Here is a 22,181-nt window from a genome sequence, read left to right as displayed (position 1 = left end):
ACTGCTCAGTGTTAGTCTTTGTTAATCTTCAAAACTGACTAGGTTACTTTTAAACATATAACACTGTCAAAAGTGTTAATTTAACACTGGAGATTTTGCTGTGTACATTAAATTTAAAATTTTACTGTTTGGATCTATTAGTCGGTCAGTCTAAGATAACCAGAGCTATGTTAGCTCTAATAACAAACATTGAACAGACAGATGAACCAACACTGAAGAAGAAAAAGAAGAAGCTCCATGTTGTAGTAGCCCTTAATTTTAGAGTTTATCAAACTTTACAAAAAGCAGGAAATCTCATTCACACAGTTTTCTTACTGCTGAACCAGTTTAATAGGGATAATGCAAAAATACAACAATACCACAATGCAAACACACACACACACACACACACACACACACCCTTTTCCACTCAGACAAAGCTGCTGAGGATTCAGTGATTATTTAGATCATTAAGTTACTAGTTTCAATTTTTATATTATTTTGAAGTGAGGACCAATAAACACATTTTGTCACTTAATTAAGTGCAGTTATTTAAAACAAAGGGAGCTGAGGAATCCCAAAGCAATTAATTTTGACGTGTGAAACTACTTCAGGTTGCACTACCCCAATAACACACTAGGGGGAGCTCTTTGGTCAACATTTACAGACACACTAACAAAGTGCTTCAAAGAAGGTCAACGAATCTGCACATTACTTCAGTGGTGTAACAGCTCCACCACAAAAACAACTTTAAGTCAAAACAACACAGCAAAATTGGCAAGATCAACCTAAAAGAGCAACATAACCATAACATGTACAATAAACACACTTTCCTTAGAATCAAAACGAAACAACGTTTTCTTCCCACCTAGGTGGTTAACTGTGCCAAACAACCCACTTGTCCACAACAAAGTCATTTCAGCCTCAGACATCTTGAAAGTTGTGCTCAGAGTCTGGAGTTGGAGCCCTGACTCCCCCTCAGATGGCATCGAGGGCTGGTAGGGTGCAAGATGATCCGAGCTCATCCACCCTATTCCAATTGACCATCTGCACTCTGTAAACCATGCCTGACAGTCTGCACAGTGTATTGTTCAACCCACTGACTCATCAGTTTGGGAGAAAGGCCATTCAGAAAACATACAGCCTGCAGACACGTAACAAATCCCAAAAGGTTGTCAATTTTATTTAGATCAAGGCAGGATGCTCCAAAAGAGTGATTTTATTCACCTGGAAGAAATCCCTTGTCCTGCGGGCATTGTGTACTGTAGCATTGTCCTGTTAAAAAAGAAAAAAAAAACAGTCGTTACAACACAGACGAGGGCCCTCAGTCATGAGAGATGCTCTCTGCAACATCTGGACATAGCCAGCAGCTGTTTGACGCCTCACACCTCCTGAAGCTTCATTGTTCCACTGAAGGAAAAAGGACCCCAGACCATTATGGTTCCTCTTCCATTGTGGCAGGTACTGTCATGCCAGTAACATTGGAAACCATCAGAACCATCAAGGTTACATTTTTTCTCATGAGAGAATAAAACTCTCGTCCACTTTTCAGTGTTCCATGTTTGGTGCACTCTTGCTAAACACAAACAGTCAGTTCTGTGTTGTTCAATGAGACGAGGCCTTTGAAGATGTTTTGGTTTTGAAGCTCTTCAGTCGCTGTCTGATGGTTATGGGGCTGCAGTTGCCACCAGTAACGGACTTCATTTGGGTTGAGGATCCTCCGGCTCAGTGCTGGTGAAATTGTGTGTGTGTGTGTGTGTGTGGGGGGGGGTCTTCCACTTGACTTTTTTGTTCCATAACCCTCAGGATCAATTAAGTAATTCCAGACTTACTTACTTGAGATCACTTTGGTGGTCTTTGGTGGTCTCAGGATCTCATGTCTGCTTTTTGCAGGTGATGTGGTCCTGCTGGCTTCGTCAGGTGATGGCCTCCAGCTTGCCTTGAAACAGCCGAGTGTGACGCAGTGGGAATGAGAATCAGCAAATACTAACTCAAAATGTTAGAAATATTCCAGTGTTAGAAAATCAGCACTGCTCAGTGTTAGTCTTTGTTAATCTTCAAAACTGACTAGGTTACTTTTAAACATATAACACTGTCAAAAGTGTTAATTTAACACTCAACAGTGTTGTATTTAACACTCAGAGGTGTGGACACATATAGACACTCTCTAGTGTTAATTTAACACTCGAGATTTTGCTGTGCAGAGTAGAGCTGCTGCTCCTCCGCATCGAAAGGAGCCAGTTGAGGTGGGCGCATCCTGGGAGAGGTTTTCCGGGCATGTCCCACCAGAGGCCCCAGGGCAGACCCAGGACACGCTGGAGAGATTATATCACTCAGCTGGCCTGGGAACGCCTTGGTGTTCCCCCAGATAAGCTGGAGGAGGTGGCTGGGGAGAGGGAGGTCTGGGCTTCTCTGCTTGGGCTGCTGCCCCCACGACCCGGCCCCGGATAAGCGGAAGAAAATGGATGGATGGATGGATGGATGGATGGATGGATGGATGGATGGATGGACATTATAAATAACATTTAGAATATTGGGAAGGGATTCATAATGGTGTTCTTTATAATTTCACAATATAGTGAAGTAAGATAGAAACAAGGTTAAGATAAAAATAAAAATAATTACTAACATTTTGACATTTTACAAAGAACTAATTGCATCGTAAATAAACAGTGCAGATTTTATTTAAGAAATTGAGTTATTTTCACAGTTTCATGGTTGATGGAGTCTTTAAAAGTTTTGTTCACATTTAGTGGAATCTAATGCTTTAGAAAATAAAGACTTCAGTTTTGTAAAGCAACTCACATTTGTGTACATTTCTTGATAGTGTTATAGAAGAAACGCCCCAAAGCTAAACCTATCAAGTGCAGAATGTTTTTGGTTTTTTTTGGATGGAATCAAAAGTTTTGTAGAAATCAAATGAGAAGTAAATAATCAGTAAGGTCTAATACTATTCTTATATGATCAGAGATATACCAATTCCTCTGTTTGTGTCTCATCAGTTACGAAAGCTAAAGCTACCTTAATTGTATGAGCAAATATTTGGGTAGAAACTTTCTAGTCCTTATTAAGAAGTTAGACAGGACGCCAATCAGGAAAGTGTTTGAGGGCTTCATTTTTATATATTTACATTGTTGTACAGTGGAACGATTTTAAAGTCCTTTGGTCTCTAGCATGGAGCTGATTGTTTATGGATGAGAGTGGTTACGGAGATCATTCAAGAAACACTCAGAGCTGTTTTAGTTTTCACCTCTTTTCTTATGACTCACTTACTGTTCGTATAGCTCAGCGAACCTGACGTCACTTAAATGCGACTACCTTAAGAGAACTGAACGCAAGTTTGAAGTTGAAACGATCGGCTGAAGCTCAAATAATCTTTGTCTTGCTTAAACTTTAAATTGAATCTCCTGTAGTTACTTTTTAAAGTCATAGTCTGTTATTCGCAGAAAATATCATCAGACTAGCACATTTAGAACAAACTTGTCCGATCATCAGAAAGAAGAACACGGAAATGTCTGTAACTGCGTCACTCTGCTCCACTTTGCTGTTTTTTGGCATCTTCGTGTTTGTCTCGGCAGGTGAGGTTAATAAACCAAAAATTTCCCTTCTGAGATAAAAAAGGAAAAATGGTATCTTTGTCGTTTACTTCACAAATAATTTGTTCATTTCGATTCCATTTGTTTGTGTCCGTGAACGCATCACGAGGCTGGGTGGGGTCTACTTGTTTTATCGTAGAGTTAGCATGTTTGCTATCTGTACCACTGTGGGGACTGTCCTTCTGACTAAAGTGAGATCTGTGGTTAAAATGATGGCAGTGCACAGATTCTGTGCTTTAATCGGTCTGTGGCGTCTGTTGCTCGTGTTGTTTGTGGTCTGTCAGCCAGCCGGGGAGCAGAGCGAAGGCTAACATACCAAAAGCTCCCGAGTGTTAAAAACAAAGACAAGTATCGCTACAGTCACTGTCTGTGCTTTTCGTGCTTTAGTTTTTGATCTTTGAAGTTTTTTAGGTTCTCTTGTTCTTTGTAAACTCTGCTATCACTTCCTGCTACATTTTTTCACCTGCCAACCAATGAGCATTCAGAAATGGCCTACGTCATCTGGCTTCCAATGCCGTACAGTCAGGATCTTGTAGAAGTGCACCTGAGTACATCTGGGGCGGGTGACCCTCCTCAACCAAAAAGTGGATGGACAGGTTTGTGGGACAATAAAACCAGCAGAACCCCGGCTTGGACAGTCTCGATTGTTGTGTCCTTGGGCAAGACACTTCTCCCGTTGCCTACTGGTGGTGGTCAGAGGGCCTGGTGGCACCAGTGTCCTGCAGCCTCGCCTCTGTCAGTGCGCCCCAGGGTGGCTGTGGCTACAATGTAGCTGCCATCACCAGTGTGTGAATGTGTGTGTGAATGTGTGGATGACTGAACGTGTAAAGCGCTTTGGGGTCCTTAGGGACTAGAAAAGCGCTACACAAATACAGACTATTTACCATTTAAATCCTCTGTCAAAATGACTGCAGGAATTTGGCTCACTTGATGAAGCAATTATCATTTCCATCATACTTGTTAGATGAGAGAAAGCAAGGAGTTGCAGACAGTGACACTGTCAAAATCTGAAGAGTTCACTATAAGTCTTGGCTTCTTGGCTTTTGACTTTGTCTCCTTATCAGCGATTATGAAGCGATATTGTTTGAGTGGCGACACTTATCCACATACGTTCTATAGATTGGCATCTTGAGGCATCATAACAGTAGCCGGAGGCAGCGGTGAAGTAGGAGGAAGAGGCTGCACTAATAAAGAGGAGTAAAGACCACAGGAATTGTAGATGCAGAGGGCTGTAAAGGCACAGCTTCAGATGTTAATATAGTTGATACAGAAGAGTCCACCTGTTCTTGTTGTGCTGCATGCAAAGCCTGATGATAAGATGTAGGTGAATACTTGTGGCTGTTGTTGGACTGTGAACCAGAAAAAGGTAACTGCACGCTAGTTGAGGGAGACTACTGTAATGTGGCTAAAATGCAGCTTTTGCAGCATTTTTCGCTTTAATGATAGCTGGAACAAACATTTTTTCCTCCTCTTAGATTTCACTTACTGTAGCTCAGCAGCACCTTTATCTTCTCCTCATCCTCTCAATGATAACAGCTCTCATTTTGTTCAGTATCACTGAACACAGCAACTCCCAGTGTAAACAATGTGTAATATAACCTCTGCTCTGTGTTGTTTCCTCTTTCAGAGCAGAAAAACATCACAGCTGAGTCTGGACAGGACGTCATTCTGACATGTCGAGCTCCAAACAACAAGATCATCATCGTTTTAGAGTGGAGCAGAGATGACCTGGGAGATAAATATGTGCTTTTTTATCGGAATGAGCAGTTGGATCCAGACAACCAGCATCCATCTTTTAAGAACCGGGTGGATCTGCAGGACAGTCAGATGAAGAATGGAGACGTGTCTTTGATTCTGAAGAATGTGACGACTGCTGATGCTGGCATGTATAAATGTCATGTGTTCATGTCCGGAACAAATCCCCAGAACAATGACCCCATCAGCATCATTAACCTTCATGTTGATCCTCCAGGTGAGTGAGTAGAGTTGAGTGTGTGTGTGATCAGAGGTGAAGCTGCTTCCTGGTTGTTGATGTTTTTTTCTAAAGATGTTGTTGATGAGACTTTGTAGAAAGCAGCTGGTCTGAGTGATGTGATCAGAGTGCAGTAGATAATGTCTGACAGCAGTTTGAAGAGGAAATGGATTCTGTTCTGTTCTTCACTCATCACCTACCTGACAGCTGACACCTCACACCTGTTTCTCACCTGCAGGTCAGACAGGAGGAGACAAACAGGATGGACCTGTTGGACTGATTGTTGGTCTGTCAGCTTGTGCTGTTCTTCTTGTTGCTGTTGTTGGTTTTCTGATCTATAGAAAACATAAACAACAACAGAGTCAGCATCCACACCAGCTTCCTGATGAACTGCAGCATGGAAATGGCTCAGTGAATCACACAGAGTCAGAGAAGCCTGCATTGCTAAAACAAATAATATAATAATAATAATAATAATACAAGGATAATGTGTGACTGAAGAAGCTAAAAAAATAAAAGTAACATCCAAGTAGAAAACCAGAAGAGTCGCACGTTTCCAAAGAGATTTCAGAGGATGGACAATGGTTTGATAAATAAGCTGAGCTTGGGCTTAAATAACAGAGGAGTGAACATCATTCCCTCAATATTTTCACTTTGCCTGAAGTAAGACAAAAAAAAGTGATTATAAAATCAAGAAGAACAGAAGTTGGGGACAAGGAGCAACAAATCTGTCCAAGTTAGCTGATCATGTCAGTGTAACATGTTACATCGTTTTATTTGCATCCTGTTTGTATGTGGAACGGTTTGTTGACGTTTTCAAGAAAAGTCAAGTTAGGAAATCTTCAAATAACTATTTTTTTTTTTTTTTTACAGAAGGTGTTCATTCTGACTCAACTGTCCATAAAGCTTAACTTATACTGATATAAAAATAAGTTTTTGTTTCCCCCCCAGTATTCATGAATGCAGTGCCTTGCATGTTACAGAATCAGAATCATTGAATGGGTCTGATCGTCAGGTTCAGCTGTTTGTAAGATCAAACTTTTTCTGTGAAGTTTGAAGCACACAGTGATTCTCATGTATTGATCAGCTGTTACAGTATAATTATGCATACTTTCTGATGGGGCTGGGTACATATTTTGTTTTATGTATTTTTTATACTTTATGTGACTTCATTTATAATGCCCTGTAGCAGATACAGGGCTCTAGAGTGCGACCAATTTGGTCGCAAATGCGACCAAATTTTTCAGTGGTGCGACTAAAAATAAATATTTGGTCGCACAGGTGCGACCAACTGTTCCGGTAACAAAAAAAAATCTCTGTAACTCTCCGTGTGGTCAACAACAGACACACATTATGCCCCTATCGTGGACTAAACCAATCAGAGATAGTCAGGGGCGGGACCTCTCTGATTGGCCGTGGTCCAGTTGAAAGTGCAGGTGGAAGAGAGAGGTGAGTAGCTTGAATAAAGCGATATCAATTCATTAACGGATTCCACACAAAGACCTAAACACGGAGCGGACCCAACACATCAGAATCAGCTTCGTCTTTCTCGGCTTTCTCACCCGACGGCCTGAACACGGACACGCTGTCGGAGCTTAGCGATTCTTCGGGTCCGCGCTGTGTTTACGTCTTTTTGCGCTGATTCTGAGCTGCAGGTTTTGTCTCTCTCCAACCAAAATTCACCGAGCCTGCAGCAAAAGAAGCAGCAAACTGCGCTTCACATTTGATCAATGTCGTCATGAATTCCCTCTGACTTTTGCTGTTTTGCTTCCACCACGATAAAAATCACACTTCCTGCACAGCTCTCTCTCTCTCTCTGTACTTCAGGAACAGTTTCCCGTCTCAAATCTGTTTTCTGCATTATTCATTCGCTTATTACCCACCAGTCTAGCGTTGTTTACAGCGCTTTTTCTTTTTTCACTTAAATGACCTCGGACAAGAAAGCCTAATTTCTGCTGTTCAATACTGAAGAAATTTAAATTTCTTAAAATTATGCAAAATTGCAGAATATTTTTAAGGTTATCTGCTATAAAAAGCCAGACCAGGAAAATCTCCTTCATGTTTTCCTGTGTTTTATTCTCAGTTACTTTCACACAAAGGCATCTGCTGTGATTTTCACAATTCTGATGAAGTCTCATGTGTATCAGTACTGATAAATGATCAGAATTATAATATTTCTGACTGTCTGAGGCTAAATTGAATCAAATCAGGACTTTGAGAACCGGAATTGAATGGATTATAGAAATCAGTGATGATACTCAGCCCTAGTGAGCAGCCTAGGCCTGAGAGAAGTGGATGTACTGTAGCTGTGGGTAATAAGAAAAGATGAAAAGAACTATTGATAACTTTTTTGTTAAGTTAAAGCCTGATCTGTCTGAAATTCATAGCCAGTGCTCTGACACGGTGCCATCAATATTTGAATGCTGAAAAAGCACAGTGTATCCAGAAAACACATTATATGCTGCAGTAAATGCACTGCCCAAGTGTCCCCTCTCCCCACGGCCTTTCAGCAGCAGACAGCAGCAAACAGGTCGTCAGAGGAGGCCAAGATGATGATTAAGTTTTTAACATTTTCTACAATATTGACAAAGCACTTTAAGCACAAGTTTGTTAGTTAATAATTTAGAAATTAATATTGTCTGTATGGACTTCCCCCCCCAAAGAAAGTGCACATGTAAAACTGCGGTGTTAAGCGATGCGGTTGAAAAATTTGAGTGCGCCTAACTTTTGTGCCGGTACGCCTAAATTTTTAAAGTTAGGCGTACTGGTGCGCCCATGTCAAAAAGTTAGTCTAGAGCCCTGAGATAGACAAATTAAATTATTTATTGTTTCTTGTTAGTTCAAAATAAAACATTGATTGGAAAGCTGTATTGATGTGCTCTGAACAAGATTAAATGATGTTACTCCTGAACTAGAATGTGATTTCAATGGAGAACAGAGGAAAAAGGTATGAAGGAGTTTTAGGGCCACGTTAAGAAAAAAAAAATCAAAAAAGAAGTCAAACTTTGACAAACTTCCTCAGCTGCTACGCAGTCTTCAAAACAACCTGCTCCAATGACTTTGTGAAACAAATTAATCAGTCATCTTGTGATACAACATAAATCTGAGAGGAATTATGTTGTATCACATGTGGGTGTAACCTTACCCAAGCCTTTATCTGTCCACTGCTAGCTATTTCATTTTATAGAATTGTTGGTCTGACCACATCTTTCAACACCATCTTTTCAAAGTCCTTATACTGATCACCACTCTGTTGGTAAACAATAGATAATTTCCTTCATTTTGAGTAAAACTGATTCTGAAATATGATTTCACTACACTACAGCAATCATAGCAGTTTGTCTTGAAACAACTGTAATATTCATATTTTGACTTTAATGTTGAAATTTTGACTTTATTCTTTAAATGTGGCCCTAATACTCTCCCGTAGGTGGGACCAAGGAAAGCACTCCAACTACACACAATGGTTTTCACTTTTATATCTGTTGTACATATTCAGAGTAGTTACTCCAAAGAGTGGATTTGTCAGTCTCTGTGACCTCATAATCAAATCACTGATTTTCTCTGATGACGTGGTAGGGAAGGCGTCAGTAGCCTCCAAAACTCAATGAAAGAAAAGTTTGTACCTCTAAGTTTGTTTTTATAGTCAGAAGTGGCTAAATTTAGAAGTGTGGGTGAAGTGCTCATTCATCCACTAGTGTTGCTAGCTCTGTTCAGCTCTCTGAAATTATTTCTCTTCCTCCTCTTCAAAAATGCAAAGTGTTCAGTTTATATGTTAGTTACACATTATGTTTGAATCAATAAAATTCTTAATTTTTACACAACATGTTCAGCACCAGCTTTGTTAGCAAGCTGCACATGAACTTTTTGGGTGGATCATACACACATACTTCCTCTCATTTCACAGTTTGTCAAGAATCAGCTTTTCTTTACATCTCCTTTTGTACTATTACAAAGGACCCATCTCCTAGTACAAATAAAAATACATTATTATTGTAAGGTATCTATACTTTATGTGCATATTTATTTATTTATTGACTTTTATTTTCTACATTTTAGCATAAATATTTGTACTTTCTGCTCATTTCAGGTTCAAAACAGACTTGTTACTTTTGTTTTAACACATTTAAGATAAGTTATTATTTTAGGTCAGTGCTGGCCTTCAAATATCAAACTGATATGTGCCTAAAGAGGAACATATAACAGCCAGTCCTAATTGTGTATCAGTTATGAGGGGTTATCGGATATAAAGAGATGAAAGCAGGTTAAATCTTTTTTTGTTTTCTTGTGGCAAAACTCAATAAAGAGGGCAAATGTCCAGACACAGTAGTCGTGATACTTCATTGCGCAGAACCATGATGATGCCACCATGTCAAGAGTCTCATCAACAGTGGGAGAGGATATGTGTCTTTTTTTTCACCTGATTCTGAAATCTGAAATTATATCTTTAAATTACAAAAATGAAAATGTATATTCTGCAAATGGAATGAGTGTTTTGTGCCACATTAGCAGATCAATGTATTAACAGAGCACTGCAAGTAGAGTAAAGAAAATGACCAAAGTAATGTAAACAGAGTAATTTATCAGAGTAATTGAACGGAGTGACCGCAGTAGTGTAAACGGTAATGTACAACAGTGACCAGAGGTACATGAACATAAGGAAGTAATAGGGGAGTCAGTAGCGGTTTTTGATATGGGCGACACAGGCGGTTGCCCGGGGCGGCATTGTGGTGGGGGGCGGCATCACGGGCATTGGCAAAAAAAACCCCAAATTGCTCGTACTCATGCTGCAGCCAGCGCATATTGGGAATGGCACAGGTACCGATCGGTTTTCTATTGCCCATTTGCTGGGAGCAAGGGCGCCCTCCGTTTCCGAGGTGCGCAGGGAGGAGAGGGCGGGGCGGCGGGGGATTCTCTGACCGGCTGGAGCAGCATCAGGGTAAGATGGCTCGGCCATCCTTATTCCCAGCAGACACTCGGTCCTGTTTTTGCCCTTTGTTCCCCACGCAGGGTGACAGCACTCTCCAATTGGGTCAGTCCCTCTGTCCATGCAGGTTCAGTGGGGCCTGGCCCACCTATAGGTCCCATATGCCCTGATCCATCTAGCTTAGTTAGGGGTTTAGAAGTCCCAATGCACATCAGCTCCCTTTCCATAGCCAGTTCTGGGGCCTCCTGCAGGGACTTAAGATGAGCTAACAGTGTCTGGATCCACAGCTCATCTTGAAGTAGGGCATGGAGGAAATGGTCCCGAGCGAATTCACCCTTGATGGCATTGGTGCGGTGGATCAGTCCCTCAATATGATTTTTTATTTTATTTTTTTTTTTGGCCTGTCCCGTTTGGCTCTTTTGCCATCAGAATTGTTGTCTAAAGGCAAAGAAAGATGCCCAACGGATTTACTTTACCAAATTGACCATCCCAGCCTTTCCGTAATGGTCCATTTGATTCACCTTTTATTGTTTATTTTATTTTCACTTGCTGAATACGGGACAGACTTGACTGGGGGGAAAGAAGGGGAGAAAGAAAGAGGGAAAGAGAAACAGCTGAGAAGAGGGACGGGGGAGAAGGGCAAAAAACAAAAACCAACAGAACGGGCAGAGAAAAAAAAATGCATATATCAATCACCTGGGTCACCTGCTGAGAAAGAAAAAAGAAAACAAGCAGAAGAGAACAAGAGTAATAGAATAAACAACATCACAATGATATATGGGAATATGACAGTAAATACTAAATATTAAACATTATTGTGCAGCACATAAGATCAACAGAACACAGTGTGCTTTGAGGTAGGAGCCAAAAAGGGTGTAGTTTGTGGGTGTGATCACCTGTGTGTACACCTGTGAGCATGGACGCGCTTGTTTTTTTTTTTTTTTTAAAGGTTCCTTCATGTAATAATCTGCTAGAGGGTGTGGGGGGGGGGGGCACAGCCCCGTCCTCCAGGGCATGAAGCAGGTATGGAGTGAGCCAGTGTGTACCTGGACGCCCATCCCCGGACACAAAGAACCACGAACGCACCGATGTCTGAGGGAGTCCGCCACTGGCAGGGGAAGTGGTGGTAGGAGGAGTTAGGCCTCCAAACCTTGGAGGGCCTGAGATGTCCCCAGAGAGGTGGCGCCTGACACCCAACCTGACATATAGACACAGACATACAGGCACACACAGATACAAACATCCATTCCCACCCTCATGCTCTCATATGCACTTACTCCACACTCAACCAACGTGGAGACAGACATAAAGAGACACTGTACACACGATCACACTCCCCAAGCGTTCTCTACGAACCGGGTCTAGGTACCCTTGCCCCTGGAGGGGGGAACTGCACCCAGACCCAGGTGGTGTTACCCTTTTCCCTGCGGTGGGGGGAGGCAGACCGCCCTGACTCCGCAGCAGCAGGGAGGCCCCACACTCCAGACCGCAGTCGGACGGCCAACTCCTCCTCCTAGCCCCCCCGCTCCAGCAGGTCGCAGAGAATGGGGGTGAGAGAAGACTCCAAACCTCCCTCCACCCGCTCATTGTACTGTTGATGCATATGTGTTCTAAGGTGCATTTAAAACCCAGGAGGGCATGGAGCTACCTGCCAGAGAGCAGCAGGTAGGCGCATAGTCCCTCCTGCTAGCCCTCAATGTCTACGTGTATTTAAAATTGAGAGGTGGGCAACGGGGGGGGGGGGGGGGGATAGCCTCCACTGCACCCTGGTAACATACCCCTACTCCAAGGTCCTGCATGTGTGGGTGGTTGTGGTGGAGCGGGAAGAGGGAGGCAGCTGGAGATGGGGAGGGAAGGAAGGGAGGGGCAAGTGACCCCTCCCTGGGGCCAGCTCCCCCGCTGACCCCAGTAGGCACCCCCATACTCCGCAACCTGCCAGGGAAAGGGGGCCCAGGCCGATCTAGACCGGGGCCCAGTGCAGCAGCACCCCCCGGCCTCACAGAGCCCGGGACAGCCCGCCCGACCCCACCACAGAGAAAACTGCACCCACCCCACCATCCACTCATCTTCCAGACTACATAAGACAATAAACACCCAGGCTGAGATCTTCCTCCACCTCGCCTGTATCTCCCCCTCCTGCAGAGGGAGCTCCTGAGGAGAGGAAAGCTCCTGCAAGATGTGACAATCTCCCCCACCAGTTGAAGAGCCCCCCAGGTGGCTCGATGCACCGGCGGCACCCCGCTCCAGGGCTGGGCCCCCATGCACCCACCCGCCCACAACCCCGGCAACACACCAACCAGGACCCAAGCCCCCGAGGCCGGGCCCAGGCCCTAGCCCAGAGACGGAGCGCCCCCAGAACCTCACGCCCATCCTGGACCCACCCAGGGGCAGCCAGGCTACCAGGTCAGTAACCCACGTCCGTCAGCACAGACCCTCCCCTAGCCCCGCTGCACGCAGCCGCGAGGAAACAGTCACCTGAGAGCCAACAGAGCCCCTAACCGGACATGACCGCTACCCCGGGTTGAGCCCCCCAAGGAAGATGCCTCCGGCTAATCCTCAATATGATTAGCCAAATGTACTTCCCCAGTCGCCAGGAGCAGCTCCAAAGTTCAGAGTGGAATAGTCTTGGAGCTGAGGAAGAACCAAACCACCGCTGACCAAAGCATCATAATGGAAATGGATTTGTTTATTACTAAAACTACAGAGAGCAGAGAACAGGAGACATTGGAATTTGTCAGTGAAAGCATTTCTGATGGTACCATAGACATGAAATCTAATAAACTTTGATAAATTCAGATTCTCTGAAAACAATTTACTATTTATATTTTAAATGAATAGAATAATAAACATTAAAATATATATATATATATATATATATATATATATATATATATATATATATATATATATATAAACACCCAGCACGCCCCTGCGGGCGGTTTATCCTTCAAGCTCGGGTCCTCTACCAGAGGCCTGGGAGCTTGAGGGTCCTGCGCAGTATCTTAGCTGTTCCCAGGACTGCGCTCTTCTGGACAGAGATCTCCGATGTTATTCCCGGGATCTGCTGGAGCCACTCGCCTAGCTTGGGAGTCACCGCACCTAGTGCTCCGATTACCACGGGGACCACCATTACCTTCACCCTCCACATCCTCTCGAGCTCTTCTCTGAGCCCTTGGTATTTCTCCAGCTTCTCGTGTTCCTTCTTCCTGATATTGCTGTCATTCGGAACCGCTACATCGATCACTACGGCCGTCTTCTTCTGTTTGTCTACCACCACTATGTCCGGTTGGTTAGCCACCACCATTTTGTCCGTCTGTATCTGGAAGTCCCACAGGATCTTAGCTCGGTCATTCTCCACCACCCTTGGGGGCATCTCCCATTTTGACCTTGGGACTTCCAGGTTATACTCGGCACAGATGTTCCTGTACACTATGCCGGCCACTTGGTTATGGCGTTCCATGTATGCCTTGCCTGCTAGCATCTTGCACCCTGCTGTTATGTGCTGTATTGTCTCTGGGGCATCTTTACACAGCCTGCACCTGGGGTCTTGCCTGGTGTGATAGACCCCAGCCTCTATGGATCTTGTACTCAGAGCTTGTTCTTGTGCTGCCATGATTAGTGCCTCTGTGCTGTCTTTCAGTCCGGCTTTGTCCAGCCACTGGTAGGATTTCTGGATATCAGCCACCTCCTCTATCTGCCGGTGGTACATACCGTGCAGGGGCCTGTCCTTCCATGATGGTTCCTCGTCTCCCTCCTCTTTCTTGGGTTTCTGCTGCCTGAGTTATTCACTGAGCACTCGGTCAGTTGGGGCCATCTTCCCAATGTATTCTTGGATGTTCCTTGTCTCATCCTGGACTGTGGTGCTGACACTCACCAGTCCCCGGCCCCCTTCCTTCCGCTTAGCGTACAGCCTCAGGGTGCTGGACTTGGGGTGAAACCCTCCATGCATGGTAAGGAGCTTTCTTGTCTTTATGTCAGTGGCTTCTATCTCCTCCTTTGGCCAGCCTATTACCCCAGCAGGGTACCTGATCACGGGCAGGGCGTACGTGTTGATGGCCCGGATCTTGTTCTTACCATTCAGCTGACTCCTCAGGACTTGCCTGACCCTCTGCAGGTACTTGGTGGTTGCAGCCTTTCTAGCGGCCTCTTCATGGTTCCCATTTGCCTGCGGGATCCCCAGGTACTTGTAACTGTCCTCTATGTCTGCAATGTTGCCTTCTGGTAGTTCAATCCCCTCAGTTCTGACTACCTTCCCTCTCTTTGATACCATCCGACTACACTTCTCCAGTCCGAACGACATTCCAATGTCATTGCTGTATAGCCTGGTAGTGTGGATCAGTGAATCGATGTCTCGTTCACTCTTGGCATACAGCTTGATGTCATCCATGTACAGGAGGTGGCTGACAACTGCTCCGTTCCGTAGTCGGTATCCGTAGCCAGTCTTGTTAATGATCTCACTGAGGGGGTTCAGGCCTATGCAGAACAGCAGTGGGGACAGAGCATCTCCTTGGTAGATCCCGCACTTGATGGTGACTTGTGCTATGGGCTTGGAGTTGGCCTCTAGTGTTGTACGCCACATCCCCATTGAGTTCCTGATGAAGGCTCTTAGGGTCCCATTGATCTTGTACAATTCTAGGCATTCCAGTATCCAGCTGTGGGGCATTGAGTCATAGGCCTTCTTGTAATCAATCCAGGCAGTGCACAGGTTGGTCAGTCATGAATAGGATATATATATATATATATATATATATATATATATATATATATATATATATATATATATATATATATATATATATATATATATATATAATGTATTTACAGTTTTATTGTTGAATGCAGACGTTACACATCTCTGCCTGTGAACCAATAGAAAGCTGGTGCTCAGAGGAAGAGGGCGGGCTTTACTTGGTGTCAGTGACAGAAATGAAAAAAAGCTCAAATGAGTGAGAAGGACGATGAAGGAAACATCTGTGCTGTGTCTGCTCTGTAAGTAGAATCTCTGTGTTTGTTTGAATTCTTGTACTTTGACTGTCTGCTCTCCTGATAACTGATGATGGAGGAGAAGACATGAAAAACAAATCAGGCTGAATTCAAGTTCAAACACCACGAGGACCAACTGCAGGTCTGAACTGACTCTTTATCTTTGCTCAGGAGTCGAGGAAACACAGCAGGCAGTGAAAAGATCAAATCATTCACTCATTATATCAACACAGCTGCACAGTGGACACATGACTTTACTGAGTTATTTAAAAGTAGTGGTTAATGTGTGTATACTCAAAGCTTAGTCCTTGTGCATAATAATTACTGTGTGTTGGTTTTAGATATAAACTAGAGGAGCATCAAAAAATCCAAACTGCGTGAATACTTTTATGTCAGTAACAAAGTTCCTCTGAGAATTTTACATGGTAAATAAGACTGTTATCTGAGTGTCATTTCTCTTTAGTTCTGATCTCACTGCTGAGCTGCACAACAAACCAAGGTCAGTAACCTTCTTCTGTCTCAGTTTGAACCTGATAAATGCTCACTGATATGACCTGATTGGTTTCATGTTTGCCATTTGTGATAGTTTTTAGAAAAAAGTAAACAGATCATCAGTTTTTCATTGTAACCCTCTCAGCTCGTCTGACTGTGAGTCCCAACAGCTCTCAGTTCTTTAAAAGAGACTTTGTGTCTCTGAGCTGTGAGGAGGACGACAGCTCTGCTGGATGGACTCTGTGGAGAAACACAAGCACACGACAGAGGACTCATTGCAGAGATGGGTGGGGGAAACCAGCTGGTTCTTCGTGTAATATCACTATGATGATGCCTCATGACAGTGGAGTTTACTGGTGTGAGTCCAGAGAGTGTCCCATCAGTAACATGGTTAACCTGACAGTCACTGGTAAGCTGAGTGTGTGGAGTTAGTGTTGATGAAGCTGTGTGTAAATGGATGAAATGCTGTAGTTTGTCTCTGTGTTGAGGTGGATCAGTGATCCTGCAGAGTCCTGTCCTCCCTGTGATGGAGGGAGATGACGTCACTCTGCTCTGTAAAACAAAGACCACTCCCTCCAACCTCCCAGCTGCTTTCTATAAAGATGGCTCCCTCATCAGGAAGCAGCCTACAGGTCACATGACCATCCAGCATGTTTCCAGGTCTGATGAAGGCCTCTACAAGTGTGACATCAGCGGTCATGGAGAGTCTCCATCCAGCTGGATCACTGTCACAGGTGACACACTCACCTGTCTGTGTTTCTGCAGCTTTCAACATTCACAATGTGACGACGACTTAATGACTGTGTTTGCTTTGTTTTAGAGAGAAACACCACCACACCTCCACCTACATCCACACCTCCACCTACATCCACACCTCCTCCTGATTCCACCTCCATCACTCTTCCTCCATCACTCTCTCCTCCTGTTCTCTCTGTGTTGTCATGTGTTGGATCAGTGTGTGTTGTGGTTCTACTGGTGTTACTGGTTCTGTTGGTGAGACGATGTGTTCACAGGAAACCTGAAGGTGAGACTTTTGAATTTTATATGTGGTTATGTAAATCTGTATGCTATACTATTTGTGTATTATCATTTGATGATTTTTTTTTTATTGTAATTTCACATTACAATTGTAAAACCATTTAATTTTTCTTTTTCATTTGGACTTTTCACTGTGAAAAATTAAATTTTAATAATTTCACTAGATCGAGATGAAGCTGTGGGAGATGGCATCACAGATGACATCTTGTACAGTGATGTTAAAATATCAAGTCATCAACATCCAAAAAAACAAAACAAAGGTAATTTGAGGTCCTTTGTCGGTTATTTATTTGTGATTGTTCAACTCCAATTTAAAAAAATACTTTTTATGAAATATGAAGTTCTGATTATATTCATAGATGAATTATGTGAGGGACGATCAAACGCATATAACTGTGCATTGTAATAGAAAAAGAAACATTCTATTAAATTGATGCTAAAGTTGAACCCTGTAGTAATTTCGCCAGAGTCCATCTTTGTATGTCATGCCTTTAACGTCACATTTTTTTCATTTGATTTGTTTCCTTTATTCAAATTTATTAAACTCAGTCATTTTGATTATGCTTTTTTAAAGTGTAAAATTTGTTTTCTTTCCTCTCTCCAAATTTAATAATTCAGTCATTTTAAGTCTGTAAAATTTCACTCTGTGCTCATTGAGCATTGCTCTTTACATGCTGCCCTCTGTGTTTGTTGTCTGTGGTTAACACAAGCTAACACCTCTGCAGTCGTACAGTTTCCTGTTTATGATTGTTTTTAAAGTTACCTGCAGGTGTTTCTCTATCAGGCGCTAGAAATAAATAATTCATATTCACATTAAGTAAACTTACTATGGTTTTATTCATAATTTCCTTTTATAATTAGCTTAACTCAGTGTAACATATGTAGCTTTACTCAAAGTTTAAAGGACTTTACTGTTTCATATTTATGTGATTCCAACATTTTGTGTGTTTTATTGTGCAGACAGTGATGCAGCAGTAATCTACTCGGCAGTGAGAACAGAAGACATCAGTTATGGTCGAATCATCATTAAAGACAAGAAAACCAGATCACAGATGAGAGGTACAGCTGCTCTTATTGGTCTGCTGTCTGTGGCGATATGAGTCTGTCTATCTGACAGCATTTTAAATAACCTGCAGGTGTTTCAGGACAAATTTACGAGTGGAGAAAATAAAGAGTTACAGATGATGACACAGGAATGAGCATCTCATGATCCTGTTTAGAAACTTCTGACTTAAATTGAATAATATTTTTCGGGGTTGACGTAACAAAAGAAAAGAAAACAAAGGAAACAAAAATCAAACAGTTGTTAGACAGATGTTTAACATGTGTCTTGAAGGATGGGGACTGATCGAAGATTGTTTGCTTAGGGGACATTAGATACAAAGCCCAAGTCAGTAAAAATTTAAAGCTGTGGCTAAATTACAAATAATACCACCATCTTTTAATCAGGATTTGATGGTCAGTTGTGTAAAATGCAGACCTGAGGTTATATACATTAGACTCAATCTATAACATACAGGCAGATTTCTTTCTTTGGAACATAAAATAAAGATATTCAATAAATTCTCATCACTGACCTTTCCTGAACAACTAAGTGAGCATAAACAACTCGCATATTCCAAACTGTGAAACCTGCCCAAATCTAGTCACTGGTTAATTGTTTGTGTTTTGTTAATTTGTTTTCACCTTTACCCTTTGATTGTTTCTATTGTCCATTTCTTTACTATAATTCCTGTCCTCAAATATTTGTTAAATACTATCATATTAGGTTAAGGACTTGCCTTCATGCACCCATGGGTCAGGACTCTGACCTAGCTTCAATTGTTTTGACTCCACCTTTCTCACAAACGACTCAGAGTGAGCTGCTGAAAACACAGACAAAGACATCCACCACATACTCTTTTCTTGATGTTTCTTTAGTCTGAGACAGTCTCCCGTAAGAGTACACCTCACACTGCTTCCTCTTGGAGAGAGGACAAATAGGACACATCTGCAGTCTCTCTTGTGCCACACTTGGCCTTTACTAATAACATCGACTCAGCCACAGTTCTGTTTTATAGAGATGTCAGGTGTGTTATAACTTTTCACAGTGCTACAACTGAACAGATTAGGCTCACATGTGTCTGCTTTATCTCTACAGCGTATCTTTAGTCCTGCACCCCCCTCCTGGTCATGATGGCCGCCCCTCCTTGAGCCTGGTTCTACTGAAGGTTTCTTCCTGTTAAAAGGGAGTTTTTCCTTCCAGGGTTTTTATTTAACAATAAAAAACTCCTCGATGCGACTGTTGTTAATAAAACTGAATTCAGTTACACTGCTTTCTTGCTTTGGTGCATACAGTTTGTTAACAGGTTGAAAGTGCTGTTAATATGAAGTGTATAAAGAGACAACTTCACTACAATGAATTTTTTAACTACTTAAAATGTTCTGCATGTAAAACCACAGCAGCTCCTTCCTGTAGTCTAAAGCTGATGACACTTCTCTGTTCTGGTTTGGCCAAGCACAGAGTTCATATCGTGAGAACTTGCCCTGTGGTGAAGCATCAGTTTGCACTGAAAAAGGTGTCAGATCTGTGGTCGTGCACCTTCAACTAGTTAGGGTAGCTTTTGTTTCTCAGCAGAAGTGTTGAGAAATGCAAAGACCATGAAAAGCTTCAGCCATTTACAAAAGTTACATACATGTGTTAATCTTTGCACAGTCCTTTTAGTTGCGCTCTAACTGCTCTGTACTGTGTCTAAAGCTTGATACCCCAGTTTTGATCAAAATGAGGTGCTGGGTTTGATGTAAAGTAGATGCCAAAAATGTTCTAATATTTGCAGAGATCAAATACTAACTTTAATATTAGGCACACTTTTAAAGATTGACCCAGACAACTCAGGAACTCAACATTTCCTGAAATGTCACTCATATTAAAATATAGAAAAAAAAATCCTGTTTAATAATATAAACAAAAAATAAAAAAGCCTTTGTAATTAGTATTACATAAATCAAAAGTTATATTTTCACAGTTGTTCATTAACTTAGACAGCCATGTCCTAAAGAGACCGATTTCAGACCAGTGTACAGGCTACAAGGTTAATTAAATCAAATATGTCATGATATCTATGTGACTTAAGACTTAAATCTAGTATTTTAACCTCCTAGGACCTGCCGTCCACATCTGTGGACATCACATTTTGGGTTATTTAGACCAAAATACTCAATTTTGCTCTACATGGGCCTGATATCCACTTACAAGGACATTATACTGCTACTGTTCTATCGAAATTTTAAACGAATATCGTCATATGTGGCTCTCATTATTCTTAGAAACAAAAATTAGGTAAAAAAAAATCTGGTAATTCTTTGTTTTTACATTCATCACGTCCCAATCAGCCCAAATATGAAAGAGAAATTAAAAATGCATGCTGTGGAAGAGTTCGAGTCTACATATCACGCAATCGTCACACTAAATAAACTCACATGTGAGCCCACTTTCACCCTCATACTTGTTCAAAATGTTGTGGGCCAGTTAGTTGCTCACTCTGACACAGCTGTGAAGCACCTCGCTTCACTCAGATGCTTCACCACTGCTCACTGTTACTGCTTCACTGTTTCACATGGGAGCTGGAGCTTATTTAGGTGCTCATGGTGAGAGGTCGGCTACACCAGTTTATCACAGGACATTTAGAAATGTGACTAAATCTTTCAACAAAGTCACCAAGAACTAGAAAGCTTGTAATCATTTTTCCTGTTGTTGTTTGTGTTCAGACTTTAAACCAGAGCCAGACGCCATCTACTCTTTACTGAAGTAATCCACCAGTCCAACCACTGCTGTCCTCCTGCTGGTCTCTAACTGGTTCATCCCAGCACCTCAGACCAGAGCACATCCATATAATGATTTTCCATGGATTTAGATTAAAATGATTCAAAAATTCAAATACCATATGAGGATTTTAATCTAAGTAAGTTTTAAATGTATTTTGCTGCAGTGAAAAACAGTATAAATATGTTAATGTGTTTCATGGACACAGTAGGTTCACTTTTTATATTTTAAGTATGATTCAAGCACCTTGTTCTTGTTCCCTCAGCAACTATTTAATTTCTCTGTGTGAATAATAAACCTTTGCTCTCACTTATTTTCCTCGTGTGGTTCTGTGGGTTTCACCGAGATGTCTGATGGAAAATCTGACTTGGTCGTGGCTAACCGACCCACATATCTTTTCATTGCAGAAAAGAAAACAAGCATTAAACCACAGCAGCAGAAACTATTCAACGGCTTTAAATAATGCAGCAAAGCTTCATCTCAGACAGAGAGATTTTACTTTGATGTTTTACAGTAAGTGACACTGAAACCAGCAGGCAGCTGCTGACATGGCTTTTTAAAAATGTATTATTTAAACTGGTCAAATAAAAACAGAACATCTTGAAAAGTTTTTGGTAATAATTAATATAAATTTATTTTATTTTGTTAACCTTACTGAGTGTTCATTTATTGTTACTCCACCTGGGAAACATTCGCAGTGTAACACTCAGAGTTTTAACATAAAGAGCTGAAGTGTTTAGAGATGAACTACAAACTGATGAACATGTGACTCAGACTGGACAGACTCATCTCCTGAACCAGCTCAGAGCCCCTCCTGCTACACCTCAGTGAGTTACAGCAGAAATGATTGATGCCAACGCTGCTATTGATATTAGATCGATACTAGAATGATAGCATAGTGCTAGTCCATAAGTTCAGTATATAGCACACTTAGAAGTGTTCAGTAAATATGTTTTAATGAAAAAAAAAAAAAAACATAGCGAGTCTGGGCCTAAGTCCATTCAGCTTGTGATATTCCAGCTGTTGGTCAGCACCATGGACAGCACTCACACACATTGATATTCAAGCTTATGTTTTAAACTCACACCATCTTCTTCAACCAGACCAGCACTGGCTTAAAATAGATTGTGAGTTGCCAAAGTAACATAAAGCAAGTAACTTTTAAATATGTAATATGATTAGCAAAGAGTATTTTACAACTTAAATGTTTCTGTACATAGATTGTATTTGAGCCCTGGAACAGACTGGAGACCTGTCCAGGGTGTACCCGCCCTCTCGTCCTAAGACAGTTGGGATAGGCTCCACCCCCCACGACCCTGAACAATGGATGGATGGATGATTGGATTGTATATGCCATCTTATACACACATATTTAAATGAAGGGAATCTTTA

General features: G+C 42.1%; 2 protein-coding genes across 4 annotated transcripts in view; both read left to right on the top strand.

Annotated features, from left to right (window-relative positions):
* The first annotated feature begins 3,239 nt into the window (after positions 1 to 3,239).
* LOC146713048 (programmed cell death 1 ligand 1-like) overlaps positions 3,240 to 22,181 on the top strand; it is a 178,376-nt gene continuing 159,434 nt past the window's right edge. The window contains exons 1-3 of one of the 3 annotated variants that reach the window (XM_085452392.1): positions 3,250 to 3,557; positions 5,203 to 5,547; positions 5,786 to 6,736. In XM_085452392.1, coding sequence (XP_085308518.1) covers positions 3,491 to 3,557; positions 5,203 to 5,547; positions 5,786 to 6,009 — 636 coding nt within the window. In that variant the 5' untranslated portion in view covers positions 3,250 to 3,490 and the 3' untranslated portion in view covers positions 6,010 to 6,736. Of the gene's footprint in view, positions 3,558 to 5,202; positions 5,548 to 5,785; positions 6,737 to 22,181 lie in introns of those variants that run through there. The other 2 variants (XM_085452393.1, XM_085452394.1) reach the window with 2 other exon arrangements.
* LOC146713058 (low affinity immunoglobulin gamma Fc region receptor III-like) lies at positions 15,360 to 21,086 on the top strand. The gene is made up of 7 exons (XM_085452343.1): positions 15,360 to 15,463; positions 15,921 to 15,956; positions 16,095 to 16,358; positions 16,438 to 16,687; positions 16,792 to 16,973; positions 17,948 to 18,046; positions 20,735 to 21,086. Exons 1-7 carry the CDS (start codon positions 15,433 to 15,435, stop codon positions 20,776 to 20,778), a joined length of 906 nt encoding a protein of 301 aa, XP_085308469.1. The 5' UTR covers positions 15,360 to 15,432; the 3' UTR covers positions 20,779 to 21,086.

This window comes from Copadichromis virginalis, linkage group LG3, assembly GCF_057382275.1.
Source record: "Copadichromis virginalis isolate Kocher_CV1m ecotype Utaka linkage group LG3, C_Virginalis_male_GT1.1, whole genome shotgun sequence".
NCBI classification, from domain to species: domain Eukaryota; kingdom Metazoa; phylum Chordata; class Actinopteri; order Cichliformes; family Cichlidae; genus Copadichromis; species Copadichromis virginalis.
Note: the sequence above shows the minus strand (reverse complement) of the source record. Positions and strands in the feature narration are given on the sequence as shown.

Bases quoted from the DNA above. Each gene is read 5' to 3' on its own strand.
- LOC146713058 (XM_085452343.1), top strand. From the start codon at position 15,433: ATGAAGGAAACATCTGTGCTGTGTCTGCTCT. The intron at 15,957-16,094 runs GTCAGTAACCTT...TAACCCTCTCAG, and splicing joins GAGCTGCACAACAAACCAAG to CTCGTCTGACTGTGAGTCCC. The intron at 16,688-16,791 runs CACACTCACCTG...CACCACACCTCC, and splicing joins TGGATCACTGTCACAGGTGA to ACCTACATCCACACCTCCAC.